The 26,620-nt window shown below is 40.7% G+C and overlaps 1 protein-coding gene and 1 pseudogene across 2 annotated transcripts; both read right to left on the reverse strand.

Moving 5' to 3' along the window:
• Positions 1-12,733: 12,733 nt before the first annotated feature.
• On the reverse strand, positions 12,734-18,810 carry RAB29 (RAB29, member RAS oncogene family). 2 transcript variants are annotated; one of them, XM_077157579.1, is made up of 6 exons: positions 18,555-18,810; positions 18,189-18,435; positions 16,181-16,252; positions 15,365-15,546; positions 14,941-15,062; positions 12,734-14,642 (listed from the first exon to the last, which is right to left on the reverse strand). In XM_077157579.1, exons 2-6 carry the CDS (start codon positions 18,310-18,312, stop codon positions 14,528-14,530), a joined length of 615 nt encoding a protein of 204 aa, XP_077013694.1. In that variant the 5' UTR covers positions 18,313-18,435; positions 18,555-18,810; the 3' UTR covers positions 12,734-14,527. The 2 variants fall into 2 exon arrangements, with proteins under 2 accessions (XP_077013694.1, XP_077013693.1); XM_077157578.1 differs by having other exon boundaries at positions 18,189-18,440.
• A 2,028-nt stretch (positions 18,811-20,838) lies between these two features.
• LOC143680270 (Krueppel-like factor 3) lies at positions 20,839-23,503 on the reverse strand (annotated as a pseudogene).
• Between the last annotated feature and the right edge of the window lie 3,117 nt (positions 23,504-26,620).

Here is a 26,620-nt window from a genome sequence, read left to right on the forward strand (position 1 = left end):
AGATTCGTCTTGCGTCGCAACTTGGGACGACTAGAAAAGAAGATTTATATAGGGTTCGGTACCACTCAGTGTTAATTTAATGGTGTTGCATTTTGCCTGCCTTGTTCATCCAGAAACTCCGAAGAGAGCGGAGCCTGTGGGATATGCAGCAGATTCGTCACTAGGGGGCTGCTTCAAAATTGGAGGGAAATTCTATAGGTTCAAAAAATTTGACCTTAAACCCCCAAACCCCTCCCCTCCCCCGGTTCCAGCACTGCCCCTCAGGGCCCTAACCAGCTACTGGAGTAGAGACAGAGATCGTAATCAGGGGATAACTTCACCCCCCCACCCCGCCCCCGTTCACGCCTCTCCTCCAGTCTGTACTTTGAGACCCACTTTCAGGGTCATTTAAAGTCCCAGTATCAGATTAGGAGCCTGAGCTGTGGGGCCACAAGGTGTCACGGTTCGAATCCCAGGTCCACCATTAAATAGTTGCATCTTTCCCTCACTGTGTGTCAATTGTCTCAACTTTAAAATGGGTAATAATAGTACCTAAACACAGGGTTATTATTAGGATTAAATGAGTTGATACATGAAAAGCCTTCAGGACAGTCTCTGGCACATGGTAAGCACAATGTGTTTGCTAAATTCTATTTTGAAATGAACTAATGGTGAGGGGCGGTTTGGGAAGGGATAGTTTGGACTCTTTGAAATCAAATAACTGAGGGTAACTCAGATAATTAAAATTTAAATCCATGAACATTTGCTGGTTACCTGAAAGTCTTAGCAGTTGATTCCTATGAGAGCAACTAAGGCTCTCCTCACCATTGTGAACAGTCTTCAATCCTAACCACGGGCAGCTTAACAACCAAAAAAAAAAAAGCCAACAAAAATTAAACACCATTATCTGCTTCCTGAATGTGTCCCCTTGTATAATCTGGCTTCTCTAAGAAAGAGAAGAGCACATTCTACCAGTGAAGCATTCAACAAGTTATCCTTTGCCCCTTATATGTCATTCCACCTCCTCTCCCCCAGATATGTTTTGACTAAGTATATTGTCATCCAGATTACCGTCAGAATGACTGGGATGGTGCAGGAATCACTGACTGGCTTTACTGATGGCTGTTTTATTAGGAAAAAATTTTATTATTTTAGCAAATAGCGTTATTTGGTATTGTGGTATAGGCAGAGGATTTCTTACACTCATTTCTTAGGTAATGAATGGAACTCGCCATAGTTAGCATGTACAGGCAAATGGAAGGTTCAGAACAGTCTTCCAGGCTTTGGCCTGGGGCTTTAAGGCCAATATGCAGATGGCCGTTAAATGAAGGTCCTCCCCCTTTCAAGGTGTGTGCTCTACCTACCTCTCTTCTCCCTTGAGCTTTGACTAACATTTTCCCTCCATTTGCTCATTTATTCACTTGCTATTTCAACAAACTATCTCTGGGAAGGAAATGAGACTTGAACTTCCAATTTACTTTTTAGTGGACAACAGAATTATGCCTAAAAGAAGCCTAGCACTGCTGCCCTGGCTGCCAAGAGAACCTGAAATGCATACTCAGAGGCGAGTTCCTTCTATCTAGCCCATCCTCAAAAAATTTGCCTGGGACACCTGTCTCAACCACAGCAAGTTTTTTAGAACGGAAGAAAGACACTGGTCATCTGAGGGGTTAAACTTTAAAAGTACTGTTGGATAACTCCGAAGGAACAATTTACTACTGTACTTAAACTTTGAGAAACTATGAAAACAAAAAAGCTCATGACTAAGGAGACAGGGAAGGCAGAGTTGTTCCTTTTCCCTGGAAATCTAATGGCCCTTTTAACCCAATGCTTAATTTCCGCTATGATCTTTAGCTATACTTTGAGAAGTAGACATTTCCTTCTCTCTTGTGAACATTAAATACAGTTAAGTGGAAATGCCTGTTTGGTAAGGCTGATAATTCTTCCACATCTCTAACAAAGAAGACCCATTTCCTTCAAGGGCTACGCTACAGCAGCAGGGAATATTATGAAAATCTTTGAGCACTTTGTGTCAGGCACTTCTGGTTATGTGAACTGATGAAAGTCAGCCAATCAAGTTGTGTTGCTTTGAAGCTATTATGTACCCCCAGAAAATGCCATATCCTTTTAATCCATTCTGTGGGTGCAGACCTGTTGTGGGTGGAACTTTTATTAGGTTGTTTCAATTGAGATGTAACTCACCCCATTCAAGGTGAGTCTTAATCCTTTACTGGAGCCCTTTATAAGAAGATAAAGGACAGAGAAAATTAAGAGAGAACCCCAGAGAGCGAGCTCAGATAGGAAGAAAAGCCCCAGGAGAAGCAAGCAAGGACCTACAGAAACTGAAAGAGCCAGAACCTGAAAGCAACGAAACCCGGCAGAGAAGATATCAGTAGATGCCCGTCATGTGCCTTCCCATGTGACAGAGAAACCCCAGATGACATCGGTCTTTCTTCAGAGAAGGCATCATCCTGTTGATGCCTTAACTGGGACATTTTCATGGCCTTAGAACTGTAAATTTGTAAACTAATAAATCCCCATTGTAAAAGCCAACCCATTTCTGGTATATTGCATTCTAGCAGCTTTATTTAGCAAACTGAAACACAGGTTTAAACACAGACACTGCTTCCACACACTGGAGCACGGAAAAGTATCTACCTTTGAAGACTCTTTCAGAAAGTTAACAAAAGCTTCTTCTACTCTTTTTTTTTTTTTAACTACTACCTCCAACCTGCTGACTCTCTCTGTCCTTCCATTCTCAGAAGAAAGGATGGGGCAAAACAGCCATGAGTCTTTGGTTAGCCTCTTTAAGACTCCCAAAGACTGAGCTGCTTGCTTGGTGATAACATTTGGGTTTAGTAAGAATGATCCCTTTTCCTCTGGTCACAGCCTAAAAAGGTATTTTTTGGTATTAAAGTCAACTTAAACTTTCAAACTCATTTGCTCAATTACAATTCTTTCTACTCCAAGCTTCAATCTTCCTCTCTACTTTAAAAAATGCTAAGAACTAAGTTTGGGTGAATTTCTGCTACTAAAGAAAGTAAAAATATACAACTTGACATCCAGCTTAAACTGAAGGGGGGAAAAAAAAGAGTAACCACTTGCTATTTTTCTCAATACCAGTAAAATCCACAGAAAACCTGTCATTGTAACACTGAAGGAAAGACAGCTCTATACATGTGAGCCACCGACAAATACTATGATGTGAACATTGCTGAAAAGGGAAGCCCTGAGGTGTAACAAAAAGAGCACCAAACTTGTAATCAGGAATATCTGTTTCCGAGACTTAGTGCCATGATTTACTACCCAGGTGACCTTCAGCAAGTCTCTCTGAGACAGAGAGATAATTACATTGATAATTACATTGGCCCTTGTCTACTTCACTAGGCTGGCATAATAGTGAGAGAAAAACAAATGGGCTTGTGTCTGAAAGTAGGTACATATAAAACGGAACACTGTGGGAAGTAGAAGGGGATCACATGGCCTTCACTGAAGGAAAAACCCAAACTTCAACAGCTTGGTTATTCCTCCAAAAATATATAACTATCCCTGAACACTAGGAACAACAGTAACAAAGACTGCTAACAGCTCACAGATGGAGAAAAGGAGGCAGTGAGAAGTGATGACAATCATATTTCAACACTGTGGACGTCCAAGGTATTGTCTCTCTCTCTACTACTTCCTAACTATTCCTAGGAGAATCTATCTACTCCAGCTATCACCAATATGGGTGTGATTCCATCAACTGTCATCAGCCACTCTGCCTCTTCTGGGTTCCAGCCCAGCATCCCTACCTGCCTCACAGACATTTCTATTGGGAATGTTTCCTCTGGGATACCCACAAACTAAATTTATGTATGCACTACTTATCATCTTCCCTACCTACATTCTCTTCCTGACCCCACCCTCCCTATCAGCAATATCATCCTCCCCCTAGTAACCTGAGCTCAAATCCTTGGTGCTGCTACCATTTTTATCACCATGCCTCTATTTTAGTTTTTAACGTGTAAATGTCTTGATTTCTCTTCATCACATTTCTTAACTACATTTTTGTCTTGCCATAGCCACGCTCATCACTGATATTTAAGCTGTCATAACAGCCTTTCTCTCTCCTTTTTCTATAATCTGTGCTAGATGCACAGATATCACTAACTTCCTAAAGCACTGCTTTCATTATGTCATTCTCATACTCACATTTTCAGTAGCTCCATACAGCCTCCATAATAAAGTCTAACCTCTTTATTCTAATGTTGAAACTACCAACAGAGAAATTTCTCACCACAAATATAACACTCCTTAAAATCTTTCTATGAACTTGGAAAAATATTTGCAACACATTTGACAGATGTATTTGCAATACATTTGCAATATCCTTAATACATAAAGGAGCTGTTATAAAACCACTAAGAAAAAGAAAAAAATAAAAACAGACATAGGATACATATAGGTGACTCACAGAAGAAATAAAAAAATCAAAACAAATAAAAATATGTTCATCCATAAGAAAAAGAACAGAAAAAATGATTATTTTTTTATTTTTTTACTTCTAATATTGGTGAAATTGAAAACAGTCTTGCTAAGGACATGAGGAAACTGGCCCCTCATGTCTATTGGTGGGAGTATATATTGGTACAGTTTTGGAGGGAAATGTGGCACTATATTTTAACTTACAGTGTGTATACTCTTTGACTCACTTCTAGGAATTCCTAAGGAAGTTTTCACACAACTTCATTAATATAAAGATGTTAATTTGTAGTACTATTTGCAGTAGAGAAAAAGGAAATATCCCAAATATCAATTAATAGAGGACTGGCTACATAAATATGATATAGCCATACAATGGACTCTTATGCGGTGATGAAAAGGAATGAGAACGGTATGTGGGAAGATAAGAAAATATATTAAAGAGGAAAAAAAAATTTCCAGGAATTCATATACCAGTCTGTTCTTGTTTTTAAAAGAGACAGGAAGGGGGTTGCACAAAGTTGGGACTGTTTATGTAGAGAAAAATCTGTAAAAATACTCAAAATCTCTGTCATGTTATCTTTGAGAGATGAAATCACAAGAGAATTCAATCTCCTTTAAAAAAAATGTATTATTTTGATTTTTAAAATTACATTTAGCGCTTTCCGCGCGCAAGACCCGGGTTCGATTCCCAGACAATGTACCACCACCACCCCAAAAAATTATGTTTAGTCTTGGCCCTACTCCCAGCCAGCTCTGTGATCCTGGGCAAATACCTTTAACTGCTCTAATCCTTGTTTTTCCCATCTGTGGAAAGCAGAACAATGGCTCCCCAAAACTGTGCATATCCTAGTTCCTGGAACCTGTGAGTATGTGAGGTTGCTAATCAGTGGACCTTGAGGTGGGGAGATTAACCTAGATTATCTGGTGGGTCACATATAATCACAGTAAAAGTGTAAGGAGGCAGAAATGGTCAAAGCCATAAGATGTGCAAAGGACTCTACCAGTCACTGCTGGCTTTGGAGGAAGAGGCCATGTGCCAAGGAATGAAGCTGGCCTTGAGAAGCTGATAAAGGCAAGAAAACTCTCCCCTAGAGCCTCCAGAAAGAAACACAGCCTTGCTGTGGGGCTTGATTTTAGCCTAGTGAGATCACTGTCAGACTTCTAACCTACAGAACCGAAAAATAATGAATTTGTTTTAAGAAACAATAAGGAAAAAAAAAGATTAAAAAAAAGTCCTTTAATAGTTCCTCACTATAAGATCAAGTCCAAATGCCTCAGTATGACATACAGAGCTCTCCTTAATTTGGCCCTCCCTCCAACCACATTTTGCCCCTCTATCCTAGGGTGCCTGCCCACCCCCACAAGCTCCAGCCATTATGAACACCCACTGTTTTCTAAGCAAGCTCTGCTGTTTGTTACATGCCCCCAAGCTTCTGTTCACCTTAAATCTGTCTGAAATACACTCCTTCCTGCAGTCCTCAATTGGCAAACTCTTATTCAAGTTCTTTCTCCTCCATAAGGACTTCCCTGACCTCCCTCCTTGTCCTCCATCACTATAAAACTTGGTACCTGGTGTACTGAGATGCAGTTCTTTACATCTCTCTCCCTTCTTTCTCAATTGCTCTTCCTGGATAGGACCTCTTCTTCTACTACTGATAAAGTACCTCATAAATGATAGGTATACACTATTGATTAATCACTGATCTCTCAGTCAATGCTTGTCAACAAATCTTCTTACCTGATTTCCCACTGCTCCACAACATGAACCATTTGGTCTACAGGCTACTTCCCAAGCCTCCCTAATAATTCTAGACCTGCTGTCATGGTTAGGGACACGTGTCAACTTGGCCAAGTTGTGGTACCTGTTTATCTGATTGGGGAAGCACTGGCCTGTCTGTTGCAATGAGGACATTTCATAGGATTAGATCATGATCACGTCAGTCAGCTGCATCCACAGCTGATTCCATTTGTAATCAGCCAAAGGGGAGTGTCTTCCGCAATTAGTGATGCCAAATCTAATCATGGGAAGCCTTTTAAGGAGGACTCGGAGGAGACAGTTTCCATCTCTGCTTTGGCTGGTGAGCCTCTCCTGTGGAGTTCATCCAGGCCATCCATCGGAGTTGTCGACTTCACAGCCTGCCCTGTGTATTTTGGACTCTGCATTCCTGCAGTCACGTGAGACACTTTTATAAATTTTATATTTGCAAGTGTTCCCTGTTGATTCTGTTTCTCTAGAGAACCCTAACTAATACACCTGCCTTCTTCCTAACCTGAAATGCAATGCCATTCCTTCCTCACTTTCTTTCCAACTCAGGCCCTACTTCTCTTTAAGAAACCTTCCTTGACCTCCTCCTTCTTTGACCTTCTATGGCATATGGGTTTACATCTCCCACAACTCCTACTGCAACACTGGATACACAAAAGGTGTGGCATCAAAAGTGTTTTCTTTAAATGTGAATACAATTATGAAAAACAATCTTTGTGTTAAAAAGTGGACTGAAGGGGCGGGCCAAGGAGGCTCAATGGCAGAGTTCTCACCTGCCATGCCAGAGTCCCAGGTTCAGTTCCCGGTGCCTGCCCATGTTAAAAAAAAAAAAAAAAAAGTTTTCTCTCCCAGCCAATATGACAAGCAAACTCACTGCCCTCCCCGTCTCTACGTGGGACATGACTCCCGGGGGTGAGGACCTTCCTGGCAATGTGGGACAGAAATCCTAGAATGAGCTGGGACTTGGTATCAAGGGTTTGAGAAAACTTTCTCGACAAAAAGGGGGCAGAGAGAAATGAGACAAAATAAAGTGTCAATGGCTGAGAGACTCCAAACAGAGTTGAGAGGTTATCCTGGAGGTTATTCTTATGCATTAAATAGATATCACCTGCTTAGTTAAGGTGTAATGGAAAGGCTGAAGAGAACTGCCTGAAAATGCAGAGCTGTGTTTCAGTAGCCATGTTTATTGAAGATGATTGTATAATGTGACTGTGTGGTTGCGAAAACCTTGTGTCTGATGCTCCTTTTATCTACCTTATGGACAGACAAGTAAAACATACGGATTAAAAATAAATAAATAATGGGGGAAGAAATGTTAAAATAAATTGAGTAGATTGAAATGCTAGTGATCAATGAAAGGGAGGGGTAAGGGGTATAGTATGTATGAATTTTTTTGTTTTCTTTTTATTCCTTTTTCTAAAATTGATGTAAATTTCTAAGAAATGATCATGATACGTTTTATTTATTTTTCTGAATTGATGCAAATGTTCTGAGAAATGGTCATGATGAATAATATACAACTATGTGATGATTTTGTGAATTATTGATTATATTAACAAGAATGGAATGATCATATGGTAAGAATATTTGTGTTTGTATGTGGTTATGTTTCTTAAAAAATGATTATGGTGAAGAATACACAACTATGTCATGATATTGTGAGCCACTGATTGTATACCATGTATGGACTGTATGCTTGTGAATATTTGTCAATAAAAATATACTAAAAAAAGTGGGCTGAGGGTGGGCCACGAGGGCTCAGCAGGCAGAGTTCTCGCCTGCCATGCTGGAAACCCAGGTTCGATTCCCAGTGCCTGCCCATGCAAAAAAAAAAAAAAAAAGTGGGCTGAAAGCAAATTTTTCAAATTGTAAATACAGGTTTTGTTTGGATTGTGGGGCTATGGATGATTTGGATTTTTCTTCTTTTCTCCATTTTCCTTAGCTGATTTGTCATCTTTCATTATAGAAGTATTAGAACATTTTTATACCTCTTTAATAAATTACTCTTTATTTCCACCATACTGAAAATATGTTACATGAAAAGACTCCAAGGATGCCACCACCAAAACACATACATACAAAACGGAAGGCAGTGTAGTGTAAGTAAAGGGTCCTGTTTCTGGAGTCGCTGCTTAGTGTTAAAAATTGCAGTTTGGCTACTGGCTGCCTAATCATGAGCAGTCTTAATTTTGGGTACTTCAGTTTCCACATATACCCACGTCATAGGGTCACTGTGAAAATAAAATCGTCCATGTGAAGTGCTTAGGAGAGTACTTGCAATTTAGATGTAGCTACTGGCAGCAACTGTTGAAAATGGAATGGCTGTTAAAATAAAGACCCTGTGATCTGGATAGGACTAAGGTAAATTAGAATACTGGGTAAAGGATGATATGGCACATATTTTCAAACTTCAACGTCTGTGTGAGATCAAAGGGAGAGATGTTTACTTGGTGCAAAATTTATATTTTGGGTAGCACATTATCTAATTTAACTTGTATACTCGGTTTACTTGAACACCATAATTATATGAAATCTTGACTAGAGGGTGAGATCTTGTGGGCTTGTACAGGTTAGTGTGATGTCCTGATATATCCCAGAGTAATTTGGGCAGAGAATAAAAAAGTATTTGCAAAGTCCCCTTGGGGGACTGGGGAGAAAGGAGGAAATATTCAGCTTCCCCATCTGGGGAATTCAGATATTCTTTCAAGCAGTGGGGACAACCAGTTCGATAGGCTGAGTCCTCAATCTTGGGGCTTGCCCCTATGATGCTTATTCCTGCAAAGGAGAGGCCACGTCTACTGATAATTATGCCAGAGTCATCCCGGCAGAGCCTCTTTTGTTTCTCAGATACGGCCTCTCTCTCTAAGCCAACTTGGCAGGTGAACTCACTGCCCTCCCCACTATGTGGGACATTACTCCAAGGGGTGTAAGTCTCCCTGGTAACATGGGACAGGACTCTGGGGGATGAGCTGGGACCCGACATCATTGAAATAAGAAAGACTTTTGACCAAAAGGGGGAGGAGAGAAACAAGACAAAATAAAGTTTTGGTGGCTGAGAGATTTCATATAGGGTCAGAAGGCTATTCTGGAGATTATTCTTAGGCATTAAATAGATATTCCTCTTTTTTTTTCACCTTAATTCTTGAAAAAGACTGTATAATTATATAGCTTTTACAATCACTGTGTGATTGTGAGAACCTTGTGTCTGATGATCTAGAACATAGACAGATGAGTAAAAAATATGGATAAAAAATAAACAATAGGGGAAACAAAGGTTAAAATAAATTGAGTAGATTGTAATATTAGTGGTCAATGAGAGGGAGCAATGAGGAGTATGGTATGTATGAGTTTTTTCTTTTTTCTTTTTCTGGAGTGATTGAAATGTTCAAAAAAAGAGCATGGTGATGAATACACACACACACACACACACACACACACACAAACACTAACACAAAAGTATTTGCAAAGTCCCTTGAAGGATGGGAGAAAAATTACGGGACTATTAAACTTTACCACTGGGGAAACCCTGGATACTGTGCTAAACATTAGGGACACCCAAATCAACAGGCTCAGCCCTTGAGCTTGAGGCTTGTAAAGTTTACATACATAGTGGAGAATATTAGCCTAGCAATAGGTATGCCTAAGAGTCACCTTCTGATGACCTCTTTTGTTGCTCAGATGTGGCCTTTCTCTCTCTAAGCTCAACTCTGCAAGTGAAATCATTGCCCTTCCCCCTACATGGGACATGACTCCAGGGATGAAAGTCTCCCTGGCCGCATGGGAGATGACCCCCAGGGATAAGCCTGGCCCTGGGACCCTGGGATCAGCAATTCCATCCTGACCAAAAGGGGATAAAGAAGAGTAACAAGGATTCAGTGGCTGAGAGAGTTCAAATAGAGTTGAGAGGCTACTTGGAGGTCACTCTTATGCAAGCTTCAGTTAGACATTGCTACTATCATAAATTGCCAAATCCCAACCAAAACCATTCCTGCTAATCCTAAAGAAAACCAAGGGGGGGGGGGGCAGGCCACAGTGGCTCACTAGCAGAGTTCTCGCCTTCCATGCCGGAGACCCGGGTTTGATTCCTGGTGCCTGCCCATGTTAAAAAAAAAAAAGAATACCAAGGGCATTATATAAGATTGTGCAAGGGTACAATTCACTGGTGTAACTCTCCAAAACCTACAACCTCCAGATGGGTCCCTAGATCAGATATGTTCTGAAATGCAGAGGGGCCAGCCTTTCCAGAACTTCAACTAGTTCCATCCCCTTATCCCATATTATCAACAGTCCCTTCTAACATGAAAATGTTAAAATGGGAATAGCCAAATACCCCTAAAAAGTGGGAGAAAGATCAAAGGTGATGGTGGAGTCATACAGAGAAGGTCGGGTTTAACAAATCAGTATAAGTGCTGAACAATTATACTGATGTTTCTTTTAGTCTCCAGTACCTTAGAGCAGCTAGAAATAAAAACCTAAAATTGTGGACTTGTAATCCATACCAAACTCTTAAATTCATTTTACAACTAATTGTTGCGATGTATTTTGAAATTTATTGCTTTTACAATAATAAAATTGGCATGTTTGTACTACATGCTCTTCACTGTACCTAATTTGTCCCCAAATTTAATTATATGCATGTCTCTTTCCTACACATGAGTATGATCTCAAAAGCTATCTAATACAAACCAAGAGTTTCAAATCAGAAATGGGTCAGTTCTACTTCTCTGAATGTCTGGGCTTATTTTAAAATAGGTTTTTTAGGCCAAACTTATTCCAGAAACCTAAGTGAATTAGACTTGCAGTTACATCTTGGCTTTGCTGCAAATCCAACTGGCTGTCTTTCCATCAGTCAAATTTTGTTTGTTCCCTCAAACATAAAATGGGAACAACTACTCTGTCACCTCCTTACTTCAAAGCTAGTGTCCAATTCCAGATCTGAGCTCTATATAAGATCAATGCTGCTGGGATGCTCTGCTCATTCCTTGATGAATCATAAAATGCTTATTTCATCTCCTTCTGCTTCCTATCTGCTTTCTCTTCTTTATTCCCAAAAGCATATAATTGGTTTCAATCAGTTGGACTTTGAGTGTGAATCAAAGGAAGCCTGAAGAAAAGGTATCAAAAACATCACATAGTAAAATACTATCAAGAGTTATATCATTTTTATATAGAAACTGCAGGTAAAGCAAGATAATTTAGATTATGCTTGAAAGCCAAAGAGAAGGCAGGATTTTCGTAACAAAGATTATGTATAGATAAAGTTTCAAAAGTCTCTATTGTTTATGGAGGAATCAAAAATACATGTAGAGTTCTTTCCGATATCATTTTCTAGTGGCTTCTTATCTATTTCAACCTGCAACTCTGTGGGGCTACTTACTTTTAATACATAAGTCACACCACTGAGGAGTCTTTCTGTACATACTGAACAAAGAGAGATGGAGGGGAAAATGGTACTGAGCTTCATTTCCTTGAGCAACTGGTCAAATTCTGGGTTTTACAGAATACCATGAAGATGTTTTACATTCTCTAACTAAGGCCTTAGGTCATGTCATTAAATCACACCACTGCCTACAAAAGGAAGGAAAAGCATCATGTGATATGGGACAGTGTCCTGAGGACAGGCTACTTAAATTTGGAGATAGGAAAAATGAGGAAACCAATCACACTTTAGCAATAGCTAGGGAAAGTGAATTAAGAATTAATCTTGGAGTGATTCTGGCTCATTCCTAATGATAAAAGAGCAAACCATTACTTACTGCTGAGGAGTCTTCCCTGCATCTATGATCTCTCCTTGCTTATCTGGTCAGTTATTCTGTTCAAAGTAGAAAGCAAAGGCAGTCATGATCCCACAGCTGTTTGCAGCCTTTCTTTTGGTCCCTGACACCCCGTAGGGAATACGTATGTTTTCTTTTTGGTTAGAGACCAGCTGAGAAGCTGGAGGAGCACCTTGTTTCAAATACAGAAACTTCTCTGGGAAGGACTACAAAAATATCCACGTTCCCGATAATTTTACCAAAGAGGTAGCATCCAAATGCTATCACTTACAAACAGACTTTCTTCTTCCTTATCAGATTCGCTTTCCTTTTTTTTCTTTATGGAAAAAGGGACAGAGAGGAATTAGTTATATTTCAATTCCCTCTTTAATTTGTTTCAGGTCTACAATTTTCACCAATTGGGAAAGAAAATCCAGAAGGGCTGGCAGACCAGCCGCTAGAAATGCTTGGAAAGGGAGGTAAAACCTGAGTCAGCACATGAGAAAAGAAAGCAGATTCAATTTATTAAAAATGGTCACATTTCTAAGCAGTATTTGGCTTGTTATATCAAATAATGAATTAGGACTAGGTAATTGGATCTTGGCCACTGGAACTAATGAATTTACAGATAAAGACAGTCATATTTACCTTCATTTTTAAAGAAGGCATTTTTTTTAAAAAAAAGTCTATTTCCACAATATGCTTGAACTATCAGTATAAATGAGCACCTCAACAGACGCACATTAAAGGCCAATAATTACCATGAATACAAGATTTATTTCTCATTTATTTGTGATTTTGCAGGGGTCCACATCAGTTCATAAAAGTCAGCTGGCTTTTCACATAAACGGAGTTAAGTTTCTCCACTCCTGTTTAGCATCATCATAATCAAAACCCTACCTGAGCCCTGGCTCTCTTATTTCACTGTTATTGATGGTGAGGTCAGAGTTTTGATTGTTGTGAGAACAAAAGAGAATGTCAAGTCAAAATTCTACCTGTTCAAGTAATTTATAAAAAAAAAATACAACAACCCTAACTGAAAAATGGTAATATAAATGATATTTTAAGGTCTCAAAAGACTGTGCAAAATTTATACTTGGCATTAAAAATAATAACAACTCTGAAGGTCTGGCCCCATTCCCTTTCTGATCTTTGCACCCGGTCTCACAGGACAGTGGTTTTCAAAGTCTGATGTGTAACAGAATCACCAAGAGAGACTATAGAGACTGCGAAAAGCCTGGTCATCTATGCCTTCACTAAGAAGACATAGCAATGGTTTTTCTAACCAGGCTGATCAGAATCACCTGAGGAGCTTTGGGGAAAAAAAAACAAATTCATGGGCTTAGCTTCTGGAAACTTGATTCAGAGGTTAGAACCTGGATACTTTAAACATTTTATTTTCTAATTTTTTTTTTTTTTTTTACAAACATCTAAGATGGTTTTTATCAGCCAGGTTTGGAAGTCACTGACTAAAGGCGCTTATCTAAGGTCTATCAGAGAACCTTAGGTCTCTGAGTTCCTAAGAGTGTTCATAACTTCAGGTAGGTTATAAATCACCATTCTAAAGTTAATTTAACAAATTAAAGTGTCTAAAAGTGATTTGGTACTAAAAACCCTACCCAATTTAGCACTTAAATTACCTAATGATTTTCTGTCTATCCATTCTCCATCCCCAGGCCAGTTCCTATAGATAATATATTTTTTCCATAGCGGTTAAGTGCTAGCCACCCAAAGTGATCCCACACGAATTAGTTCTGTTAACTTCTTCTTCCATTCAGATTCCAAGAGGTGCCAGGAAAGATCTATTTCAGGGCACCATAGCCAAGTTATATCACTTGTAGCACTATGAATCAGGCACATCAACCCAGAAACCTGCAAACCTTGCCCTCACACTAGATACTAGAAACCATGATGTGGAGAGAAATGCTCTCATCACACAAGACAGGTAACTTAAAAGCATGACTATTCTTAGAGCCAAACAAGAGAAAGCTAATTATGACTTTAGAAGCTTCGAAAATAGTGACTTTTGGGTCACCTACAGTAGCCCAAAACCCATTGATGTCCAGCTCCCCTCCTCTGCAACCCCGAATCATATGTTCAAATCAAAGTCCAAGAGAGAAAGCCTCTGAAAGCAATGAGTTACGAGGAATTTGGGAAATGATATTTGATTTTGTTTTCCTCTCAATCTTAATCATAATATTAATATCTATCAAATGGAAAAATAAATTCAAAAGTAACTGAAAAATATGATTTTTTAAAGTCATAATTTAAATCTACTCCTTCCACCAAAACTCCAGATAACAAATTGAGGGATGAGATAATCCTCCTTATACAGAAGGCACTAACTGGCCACATCAACCAAAGTCAGGTCAGAGCAAACATCCAAGAGATGCAGAAATGCACATGGGTCCCAGGTGTCTCTTCTGAATGTTGATGGGTCTCTTTACCGGATAATCAGGAGACAGTTCAAAAGGACTTAATAAAACTTCGGATGGGCAACCAAAGGCAAGAGATAGAAGGGATTCCTAGAACTGGAATGAAAAACAAGAAGTCAAACTAACTACTAGCAGCAGGTCCAGCTGGAGGAGGACTTGGTTTGCAGGTTGATATAGTTCCCTTGAGTAGACAAAGACATGATGTCTTCTCTGGAATTGCTCATCATCTTTTCAATGAGAACTCTAAAAAGTAAACAAAAAATACATCTGAGAAGCTGGCTGGAGAAAAGGGAGAAATGGCAGACCCTGTCCATCTTATCACAGACAACATTCAGAAAAGTAACAGGTTTAAGCGTCCCTTAGTCACCAGTTATCTCAAGAGGGAAGACAGCATCCCTGACCTTCAGAAGCTGGCACTCCAATGGCTTGATCTGTTCTCGTTTTCTCAGAAACAAACCAACCAACAAAAAGGGTCCATGGGATTGGCATGGAAGGTGCATAAGCCCACATGCCTATGCCCAGAACAGCATGAACTACTCACCTCATGGCCTCGTTAACATTTTTATTCTCCTTGACTGATGTTTCCGTCCAACCTATGAAACCATTTTCTTTACTGAACCGGTCAATCTGGTCCCGGCTCACTGCCCAAGGGGACAGATCACACTAGCAGAGAGAATAAATAAAAGGCAACCCCATAAACTTCCTGGGAATAAGAACATTGCTCAAATACCTGCGACTTTAAAACATTCCACGACCAATGGCTAAGAACACCAGCATCTAAAATCTACAGTGGACATTCTTTCCAAAAATAGTCCCATCCTTAACATCCCTCAAAAAGCGAAAGGGATGATTCTGTCAACTTCAGAAGGGGAAATTGGCATCCAGAACCAGAGAGCATTTTAAATACATTTACTCTCTGACCACAGATGAAGGTCAGGGGCCATTTTCCTAAGCTGACCACATACCTTGTTGGCCAAGAGTAGGCAGGGCACGGGCTCTCCACTGGGCAGTGTGAGCTTGCTGTCCAAGTCCTGTTTCCATCTCTGGCTATTGCTGAAGCTAGTGGCACTGGTAACATCAAACATAATAACACAGGCAGAGGCATCTCGATAGTATAGCCGGGTCATGGAGGTGAAGCGCTCCTGTCCTGTTCAGGGAGAGGAGAGGGCTCCGGAGGAGGTGATCCTGAGAGCCAGTCTCAGTTCCTTCTCTGACACCTGTCTTCTCTACCTTCATTGTGGTATGGGATAGTATGCATCATGGTTAAGAGTCCAGATCCCCACTCTACTACTTACCATCTATGTGACTCTGGGGAAAGTAAGCTCTCAGTGTTCACATTTCTTATCTATAAAGTAGGGATAAAAGTAGTTGCTCCTTTATAGGGTTATTATGAGGATTAAGGAGTCAGTGAATATAAAATACTTAGAAGAGTTCTTAGTATATAAGTGTTAGCTATTATTACTGTCCCTATTTTCTAGGTATCTTGTTTCTCACCAAGGTCAGCTGAAAACTTAGAAAAAGTACCCTTATCCTGCAGTGAAAGCATTTCCTGTGGTCTGGACAATCCACCCACCTTACTAGCCAACCGCTCCAGCCACACACAGAATGCTCTACCTCTGTTCAGGGGCAAAACTTTCAGCTTATGTATCCTGAAAGCAACTCAATCGTTCCAGTTTCAGAAAAAAAAAAAAAGTCAGGCTTTGCTGCTCCACTTTTTCTCTGCAAGCTTGCTGGGTAAACTAAATTTCTTTCCTTGTTCCTATTTAGCTGTTCCAGCTCACCTGCAATATCCCACAGCTGGAGTCGCACCATCTCCGAGTCAGACCACTGGAGAACCTTCAGAGCAAAATCCACTGAAAATATATATGTATTATGCTTTAATAACATTTACTTTTAATAAAGCCATGGAAAAACCCAGGGAATATGCGGTTACAAGCCCAGGGACACACAACTGCAATCTCATTTATTTCTGAGTCCTCAATAGGTCAAGGAGAGCCCACACTCAGGCATTAAGTGGGACAGATAATTCCTATTCACTCTCCAAAGGGGTCTCCAGCTTTTACTCTCCTGTCAAACCAATTTATTTGATACTACTTGTCTCAAAGGCTGGGTACAGGGGTGTGGTAGTAATCATGTAAACAACTCCTAATCTCAGGTTAAACAATTTCTGGGAAATTTAGTTTCTTTTAAATATGGAAGGGTTGATGGGAAGGGAGGGGAAAATGATGTAAGTGTGGACACTGCAGCATCTTCCACATTCAATTTCACTGTTGTTTTCTACTCCAACTCTATTATGAGAAAAACACACCTGGGGGATTCTACATCCTCCATAAGTCTGTAGGAATTATTCCAGACAGGATTCTCAGGGGCAAAAAGCAAAAAACCAGAAAAACCACTGTATGGATACTGCTTACGAGCTGTGCTGAAATCTGTTACCATATCTGTACAATCTTCATTAGAGGTGAAGAGTCCATGAGCTAAGACTGAATAAGCAATCCAGGGGGGAAAGCTTTCTGACAAGGAGAGAAGTAAGATATTTTCTGAGATTTGGACATATATTTTTCCACATCTGTGATAGAAATAAAAGTTACAGGAAATTTAGAATAAGCAATGGGAAAAAAGTGGAGTCAATTATATTCTTTACTAAATGCAAGCTAGAGCAACTGCTAAAAGTTAATTAGTAGGACCTTTTTAACCTAAATTCATGAGATAGGGAAACTCGTATTATTTAGAAGGGGAAGCAAAGAGTGGTTAGGAAATTTTCTTTGAGATTTTAAACTTTTTATTTTACTAGATGTTCTTCCAGGGAAAGAGGGATGTTTTAATTGCAATGTAAATGCTTGGGAAAAAATTTTAATTCCATATGAACATTCAGATTAGTACACTTTTTTTTTCCTCTACAAAAGTTCTTTTAACAGAGATAAATGCTTAAACTATTCTGCCCCTTCAGCATCTCTTTTCAGCTAAACACTTTTAATTAAGGAAAAGGCATCTCTACCTCTGAAAAAAAAAAACAGTTGAGTTCAAAGCCTCACCTAGGAAAGAATGAATTAACTCTTGGTGTCCCCTTCCTTCCTTTCAGGGGAAAGGGGTGGGAAGATAGGTCAGAGAAGTGGCATATTTTGCATTCTTCAAAAAATTCCTAGGTTGTCTCTAAGCAATAAATGTAAGCAATAAATGGACCGCAAACAGGCAGCTCAGGCTGGCAAGCATCTGATTCTGCCGCCCAGGGGCTCTCCATCAGAGATTCTGGGTCTCGGCCCCTGCCTAGGCATTCCATTACAGAGGGTCAGATCAGATTAGTGTCCTAGGTTCTCCCCTCAAGGACAGGTTAAACACCTTTCTGTTCCTTCTTCAACAGGTGGCGGGAATTCCCATGGTAGGTAGGACAACAGTCCCAGCTGGCGCCCAATTAGGCCCAGGGTCTCGGCTGCCTCTGTTGCTTACTATGATTTTTCCGTCATAGCTTCAAAGCCTGCAGGAGAAGACTCGAGTTCACGGCTCGCCCGCAAAACGCAGGAATTGCTCACAGTGGCATCCTCCCTTCCCCATTTCTCAATTTCACACCTTCCCCTTGTCTGTCTCTTTCCGGGCAGCGGGCCCAGGCTGGAAAAACCTAACTGGGAAATCTTAATGAAGCAAGCAAATCAAACATCTAGCAATTACTTCCTGCAGGATCTAGGACACGTATTTCCTGACCCTTCCAGAGGAAGGGCACAAAGACGCCACTCACCACCCACCGCTCCTACCCCGCTCACTCTAGCCCTCTTTCCCTCATCGAGCTCTCACCTCCCACCGTGGACTTGTAGTGTTTGCTGAAAGTGTCCTGGGAATATCGCTGGACCAGCGACGTCTTCCCCACTGCGGCGTCCCCCACCACCAGCACTTTGAACAGGTGGTCTCGGCTGCCCATGACGGGCTAGCGGGGTGTGCGTTTTAGGGAAGCGCGAAGTTGGGGAGTCGTTTGTTTTAACACCTTTCTCTTCGGACCCTCTTCAAACTGAAGTCGGGCATTCTCGCCCATCGCCCGTTGGGACTGCTCTGACGAGAAAGCAAAAAAAAGGAAACTTGGCACTCAACCTATACGCGCTTCCTCCCCGCGCGGCCGCAACTTGGGTGGGGCGCAGGCGCCGGCTCCGAGCCCCGGGTTCGCACCTTCTCCCCTCCGGCCCGGCTGCCAAGAAATGGACGGGGCACCGCGGTGCCTCAGCCACAGGCACTTCCCAGAGCAACAAGCCAGCTCATTCCACGGCTGAGGCCAGAAAACGGGGGCCCTCCTCTCGGTGCATAAACTAAAAGCCGGGAGAAGGAGCACCCCACACGCCGACTCCGAGACCCTGGCCCGCCCGGAACGACGATACTTTCCACCTCCCTCCGCACACGCGTCACGTGCAGGGTCGCTTGCAGCACTACATTTCCCACCTCACCTCGCGGGAAGAGAACTATCTGAGTGCGGACGCTCGTCCGCAAAGCCTCCTGGGAAATGTAGTTTCTGCCCCATTCATGTTTTTAAAAGCCTGCGAAAAGTTTCGTGGCTTACAAACCCCAGAATCACTCATCCCCTCTTGAAACCTTATTTGAAATTAATTCTGGATGAAAAGATCCTTCCACGGCTGTTTGCTCGACGTGATCTCACTTGCCTAAATTCTGCCCGGAGATGGTTCTCATATTTTGAAAGGCTTTAAGGAACATAGCTTAAAATTTATTCTAAAAATTCCATGAATTATTCCACTAATAAAAGTTCACCTTTTATCCCTCATGCTCCGAGTGAAGTCCATTTCTTATTCCTTCAAATAGACAAGCAAGCTCAGGACCGTATTAATATGAAGACTAGATTTCATAGTTTCCATATGACCTAATACCGGGCAGTTTCAGAGAAGACACCCACCCTTAGAAAAATCCAATGCCCAAAGCTGTAGCATTTAATAGCTAGCCACAGCAAAAATACAGACAAAAAACCCCAAGAAACTTCTTCATTTTCACTTCCACAATCACTATTCTAGCTGTAGTACTCATATCACATATATCATTTGAGCTGGAATATATCATTTGAGCTGAAAGCTAATTGGAGCACACTGGGAGTCCTGCTCCATTTTTTACTAATGTGCTCATGAATCGCTATTAAACTACAGTTTTGCAAATAGTTTTCATTTTCAAGCTGTACGTTTTCTGACTTGCCTATCCTTTAGGCAGGAGGTAAGAGGACATGAGCTTCATGGTAAGCAAAATGAGCTGCATTTTCTATGCTTTTTCCAGGAATAGAAGTGGAAGCAGCAGGACAATGGGAAAACGGCCCAGGGGCCTTACATCACGAAATCCTGCTTAGGTCTCTTGGTAGAGTGGCCACCACTTACCTTCTGCAAGGAAAGAACATCAGCCTGGTTCACCCCTTATTTAACCCAAAATGTTTGTTCCTTCAGATACATAAGGTCAGGCTAGGTTACTTTATCTTTAAAGATGTCTCAGGCCTCTTTCCAATGGCCTTTGCTCTCTTTTTTATTTGCTGTGACCACTCATTCCTTAAAATCGATTTTTCGCTTGGCTTCTGTGACACTGTTGTTTCGTAGTCATCCTTCCTCCTCCCTGATGTTCACCTTTCACTTTCATGTTTTTTCTCACCCTCCCATCTTTCCTTAGGTGAAAGCTTGATTCTTGGTCCTTGAACCTGTTCTAAAAACTTTTTACTTTAGTGAAATGCCCTTGTCTTGACTTTGTTTATGTCTTTATCTCTAATTAATTATGCCCAACTGCCAAGAAGGCCTCTCCGCTTGGAGGACCTGCCATAGCCTCCCTCTCACTACATCTTGAGCACAAAAACTGCTCCTTTTATCAACTTCCCTATTTTGGTTACAGACCTCATCATTTCTTCCCTTCACTCAGGCTTCAAACCTCAAGCGTATTAACATTTCCTTTTACACATGTCCCTTTACACATGTTCCCTTTTAAAATCAACCAACATATCCTACCTGTTCTTCCTTCAAAACTGTTTCTCCCATTCATCCTCTCTACTCCATACCCAGTGCCGCTTTAGTGCCGCTTTGGATTACTTCAGTATTCTGTTCATTGGTCTCCCTGACTCAAGTTTTTCTTCAGTTCATTCTATACCACTTGCCAGGATGATTTTCCTGAAACAGCATTGTTTGTTCCTTCAAGGTCTACCATCTGTCTTCAAAAAACTGGCCAACCTTTCTGAGCCACCTCCTATGCAGTGGCCTCCTATATCTAACTAACTTCATCTCAACTGATTTCAAATGGGCATTTCCTCCCGCCAACAAGGTGAGGTCCCTATATATATATTTTAAACAATGATAATATTTTATTCAAAATGCCAAAAATAAAATGTACAATATAAATTTTTAAAAATGAGCTTGATGCCTGGAGGGAGGACAGAGAGAGAGCCAGGAGTGGGGAGTCATACTGTGGTGGGAGACGGTGGCATTCAAGTTAGTATGTGGTGTTTCCTGTGTAGGGCAAGATGGTCAGATCAAGAGAAGCTACGGCGACAGTCTGGACACTGCAAAGGTTTGATTCCAGTATGTTTTTGGAAATGTCTTGTCAGTTCATCAGACCGTGCAACCTTCCATGTACATCCTTCCTATGTACATTTGTAGGTTTTTTTTTCCTGTATATAATCTTCTGTGTACTTTCAATTTAGACCTTTTAATGTAGGCTTTGTTGCATACATCATAATCACATCTGTATGTCCTCCATTTCCTTTGGGTATCTGTAGATTCCACAGGTAAAGTTCTCCTCCCAGGCTGTATAATGACTGAAGGATGATTCTCTTGCAACAATGCTTGGGGGGTGGGGGACTGAGTTCATTAAAGGGGGTGACATATTTTCAGGATAATAATCTTTCCTCTATGGTTCAATCCCAGGTTCTATTTTTATTTTTATTTTTCTGTAATGTAGGCTTCTCGTACAATTCAATTATAGGTACTAACATGCTACTATTTAAATTCTCCATCTCCTCCGACAAGCAGACCATGAGCAGCTGCTGTAGGTGAGTGGCGTATGTAAATACATGGGTTGCACCATGACAGGCTGTATGACCGGCAGTGTTACTGGGCTTCATATTTCATACCAGGAGAGGGCAGCAGCCAGCACCATGGCATGGACAGCGGCACGCCAAAGGGCTTGCACTCCAGGTGGAGGCGGTGAGTACTGCTTCATCACTGGACTAGACGAGGGCACGCTCAGCCCAGATGAGGCTCCCCTGTATGATGACGGGAATTTCAGTGGGAGAAGGGAGCTCCCAGCCACATGTGGTGAGCTCTGCTTATTCACCGTGAGGTCCAATGGCTCCAACTGTATTCTGTGCAAAAGGCCTTCTGATATCTGGAAGAACTCATCTGGTAACAGTGTGAAGAAAATGACTCCATACTTGTTGGGCTTTATCGGCTCAATGTGATTAGATGGTATATTAGTCAGGTGTCTCTAGGGAAACAGAACCAAGAGGAGATAACGGTAAATATGAGATTTTATAAAAGTGTCTCATGCAACTGTGGGGATGCACGAGTCCAAATTCCATAGGGTAGGCCAAGAATTGGCAACAATGGTCAATGAATTCCCAGGAGAGGCTGGCCAGCTGAAGTAGAGATAAAACTTCTGTCTTCTGACTGCTGAAATTGACAGCTTTCCCTTAAAGGTCTCAACTGATTGGATTACATCCAGTTGATTGGATTTTCTCATTGCAGAAGACAGTCCCCTTTGTTAACTGTAGATTAAATCAGCCATAGATGCAATCAACTAACCGATGATTTAAGTCCACGAAACGTCCTTGTAGTAAGGATTAGGCCAGTGCTTGCTTGACCAGACAACTGGGCACCATTATCTGGTGAAATTGAGAAATGAACCTGACCATGACACTGTGTGCTTGTGAAAACCTTGTGTCTGATGGTCCCTTTATCTAGAATATGGGAAGATGAGTAAAAAATATGGATAAAAAAGTAAACAAATAATAGGGGGAACAAAAGTTAAAATATACTGGGTAAATGGAAATACTAGTGCTCAATGAGAGGGAGGGGTAGGGGGGTATGGTATGGGTATGTTTTTTTTCTTTTTTCTTTTTATTTCTTTTTCTGAGTGATGCAAATGTTCTAAAAATGATCATGGTGATGAATGTACAACTATGTGATGATATTGTGAGCCATTGATTGTACACCATGTATGGAATGTTTGTATGTTAAGAATGTTTATGTTTGTATGTTGTTTTGTCAATAAACAATTTTTAAAGAACAAAAACAAAAATAAATGCTTAACTGGAAAAATAAAAGAGGTCACAGACCTCTTTTTTTTTCTTAGCATTTGCAATCAGCTAAGGGGAGTGTCTTCTGCAATGAGTGATGCTTAATCTAATCACCAGAAGGCTTTTAACGTGTTTTTTTTCCCTTAGCATTTGCAATTAGCTAAGGGGAGTGTCTTCTGCAATGAGTGACGCTTAAGCTAATCAGAATGCTTTTAAGGAGGACTCAGAAGAGATGATCACTCTTCCTGCTTCAGCCAGCTAGCCTCTCCTGAGAGTTCATTGAGGACCTTCATTGGAGCTGCCAGCTTGTGGCCTACCCTACAGACCTTGGACTCTGCATCCCCACAGTTTCATGAGACACTTTTATAGATTTTATATTTGCAGAGGTTCCTGCTGGTTCTGTTTCTTTAGAGAACCCTAGCTAATACACACAGTCACATTATAAATGTTATATCTTCATACAGTCACCTTCAAGAAACAAGGCTATTGGAGCACAGCTCTATAGTTTCAGGTAATTCCCCCTAGCCACTCAAATACACCATAAACTGAAAATACACCATAAACTTATGCATTATCTATACAATGCGTAAGAATAACCTCCAGGATAACCTCTCGACTCTGTTTGAAATCTCTTAGCCACTAACACTTTATTTTGTCTCATTTCTCTCTTCCCCCTTTTGGTCAAGAAGGTTTTCTCAATCCCTTGATGCCAGGTCCCAGCTCATCCTGGAATTTCTGTCCCGTTGCCAGGGAGATTCACACCCTGGGAGTCATGTCCCATGTAGGAGGGGATGGCAGCAGGTTCCCCTGAGTCTGTGGCCTCTTGCTTAACAGAGAGTATGCCATACATGACCATTCATGTTAAACCTTCTTGGGTGCTCTGGTGTTTGGCTTTGAGAACCATGGTGCTGAACGTAGTAGACAAGAAATAAAGGTCTGGCTCCAGGTTTCCTTGAACCCTGCAAATGCAGTAATATCAGCACATGCCAGTCTCAGCAGCTGTGGTGACCACAGGGGACCAGGATGAGCACCTGAGCAACAAGGGCAGTACAGCTCAGCTCCACAGGTGCCTATGCTGTGTTCCGGCTCGGGCCCCGGCAATGCGTGCCTCACTTTCCGGCTCCCCTCGGCTCCTGGCCCAAACTCCAGGAGTCACAGGATGCAGATGCCACTCTGCCATTTGCTTTTTGAGGTTCCTATACCTTGAAAAGTCCATCTCACTTTTGCTTTTTTGTTCTTTGTCCAGAGTGCCTATCTGAATGCCTTTTAAGCTTCTTTGCACCCATCTGATCTTACCACATGTCTAATTCAATCTCGTGGTGCAGACCTATTGTGGGGTGAGAACTTTTGATTAAGTTGTTTCCATGGAGATGTGACACTGCCCATTTAAAGTTGGTCTTAATCCACTTGCTGAGGTCCTTTATGATAACTGAGAGTTTAGAGAAGCTAAGAGAGAAAGAAAATGCCCTGGGGAGAAGGAAGAAGGCCCCCTGGGAGCTGAGAGAGCCATTTGAAACCAGAAGGCAGGATAGGACAGCAGATGTAACCATGTGCCTTTCGGTGTGACAGAAGAGCCCCAATGCCAGCTGTCTTTCCTCCAAGAAGGTATGCTCTTGTTGGTGTCTTAATTTGGACCTTTTCACAGCCTTAGAATTGTAACTTGTAACTTAATAAATTCCCTTTGTAAAAGCTAATCCATTTCTGGTATATTATATTCTACCAGTTTAGGCAAACTGAAACACCATACTTTAAGTTCTCAAACTTTAAGTGCTTAAGACTCACCTGGGGCATTGGCTATATATGGACATTCTGATTTTACAGGGCTGTGGTAAGGTCCCAGGGGGATCCACATTTTTGGCAAGTACCTAGGTGAATTTTATGCCAGATTTCACTTTGAGAAATGCTGCTTTAAGGCCTGACTTAAGTATCACTTTATGGATGACCATTTCCCTTATTGATCACCTGTAGTATTTACAATCTTTTTGACTTTTGGTTATTTAACCATGTTACCAGCTTACAATTATCTCACATAAGCTATCAATATATTTAGAAGGAAATAGGGATTCATTTTGTGGTTGTTGTTTGTTTCTTTAATTTTTTTATTTTTCTGTTATTTTTTGAAAGCAGGTATTCAAATACAAAATTTTGGATTTAGCCCTGGTCATGTGGGGGAAGAAACCACCCTTAGTTTCCCAAATCAGAAAATGTGGGGAGTGAAGATGTAAGAGGGAAGATTAGCAAATTACTAGTGCGCCCCCAAGTCATAGAATTTCTATAAAAGGAATGGCCATTCATTTGGTAAAGGTGGGGGCATAGTTCTTCAATAATAACATGCAATTCTGATGGTACTTTCCCAGAGAGACAGTTATTAATAAGGGAGAGAAAACACATTCAGAGTGCCAAACAACTGATTTGCATATACATGTTAGAAACACAATGTGTTGGAAACTGGAGAAACTGATCAGCCTTGCTCTGTTACTATCACATCTCCTATCGGTATTTGCTTCTCCCTTTTTTACCCTTTACTTATCAACTTTTTAAATTTTGATTTTTTAGCCTTTTTATCATTTAATATAACATATATACAAAGTAAAGAAAGAGAAAAGCAATAGTTTTCAAAGTACTCTTCAACAAGTTGTTACAGGAGAGATCCCAGAGTTTGTCATGGGCTCAATTTTTTCCTTCTAGCTGCTCCAGAACATTAGAGGCTAAAAGGAATAAATATTTTTTTATCATCACAATTGGCTTTTTTTTCCTTTTTTGTGAAAAATAACATATATACAAAAAAAACAATAAATTTCAACGTATAGCACAACAATTAGTTGTAGAACAGACTTCAGAGTTTGGTATGGGTTAAAATTCAACAATTTTAACTTTTTGCTTCTAGCTGCTCTAAGATATTGGAGACTAAAAGAAATATCAATATGATTCAGCAATCATACTCATTTGTTAAACCCGACTTTCTCTGTATAACTCCCCTTTGCTCGTTCTATTCCACTCTTTAGGGGATAGAACATTTTCATGTTGGAAGGGGCTATCCAAAGTATAGGGTAGAGCAATAGAACTAGCTGATGTTGTGGAGATGCTGGATCCTCTAGGTTTCAGGACTTATCTGGTCCTGGGACCCATGTGGATGTTGTAGGTTTCTTAACACTTTTATTTTGAAAAATTTCAAATCTATAGAAAACTTGAAAGAGTTCAATGAATATGTCCATCAGCTGGATTTACCAATTACTAACATCTTGCCACATCTCCTTTTTCTCTTTGTGCCTGGGTAGGACCATTTCAAAGTAACTAGCAGACCCTTCATCTCTAAACACTTCAACATACAACTGAAATAATAATGAAGTTCTCCTACAAAACCTAAGTAAATTAACTTTAGTTCAATATTATCAATATTATCATCTAATAAACGGTTGAGTTTTACATTTCCTATAGTCCCCCTCAAGAAATATTTTCATCTCTTTTTTTCTTCTTTCTTATGCAGTATCCAATCAACTTGTAGGCATTCCATTTGGTTGTTATATCTCTTTAGTTTCTTTTAATCTATAACCATGTTGTACAATACAGAAGCCAGTAGCCATGTTTTGTTGTTTAAATTTAAATTAATTAAAATTAAATACATTAGAAAATCCGTTCCTCAGTCGCACTAGACACAATTCAAGTGCGCGTTAGCCATATTTGTCTAGTGTATACCAACCGGACACGGAAAATATAGATTATTTCCATCATTATAGAAAGTTCTATTTGGCAGCATTGCCTTTTTGTTTTTTATGACATTGACTTTTTTTAAAGAATCTGATGGTTAGGTTCTGGTGTCAACTTGGCCAGGGGATGATACCCAGTTGTCTGGTCAGGCAAACACTGGCTTGACTAATCCTGCAAGGATATGTCGTGGCTGGCTAGTAAACCAAAAGGCTGGGTTAATAAATTAGTCAGTTGATTGCAGCTGTAGCTGATTGTATCTGCTAAG

The sequence above is a fragment of the Tamandua tetradactyla genome, chromosome 4 (genome assembly GCF_023851605.1).
Source record: "Tamandua tetradactyla isolate mTamTet1 chromosome 4, mTamTet1.pri, whole genome shotgun sequence".
Taxonomy (NCBI): Eukaryota; Metazoa; Chordata; class Mammalia; order Pilosa; family Myrmecophagidae; genus Tamandua; species Tamandua tetradactyla.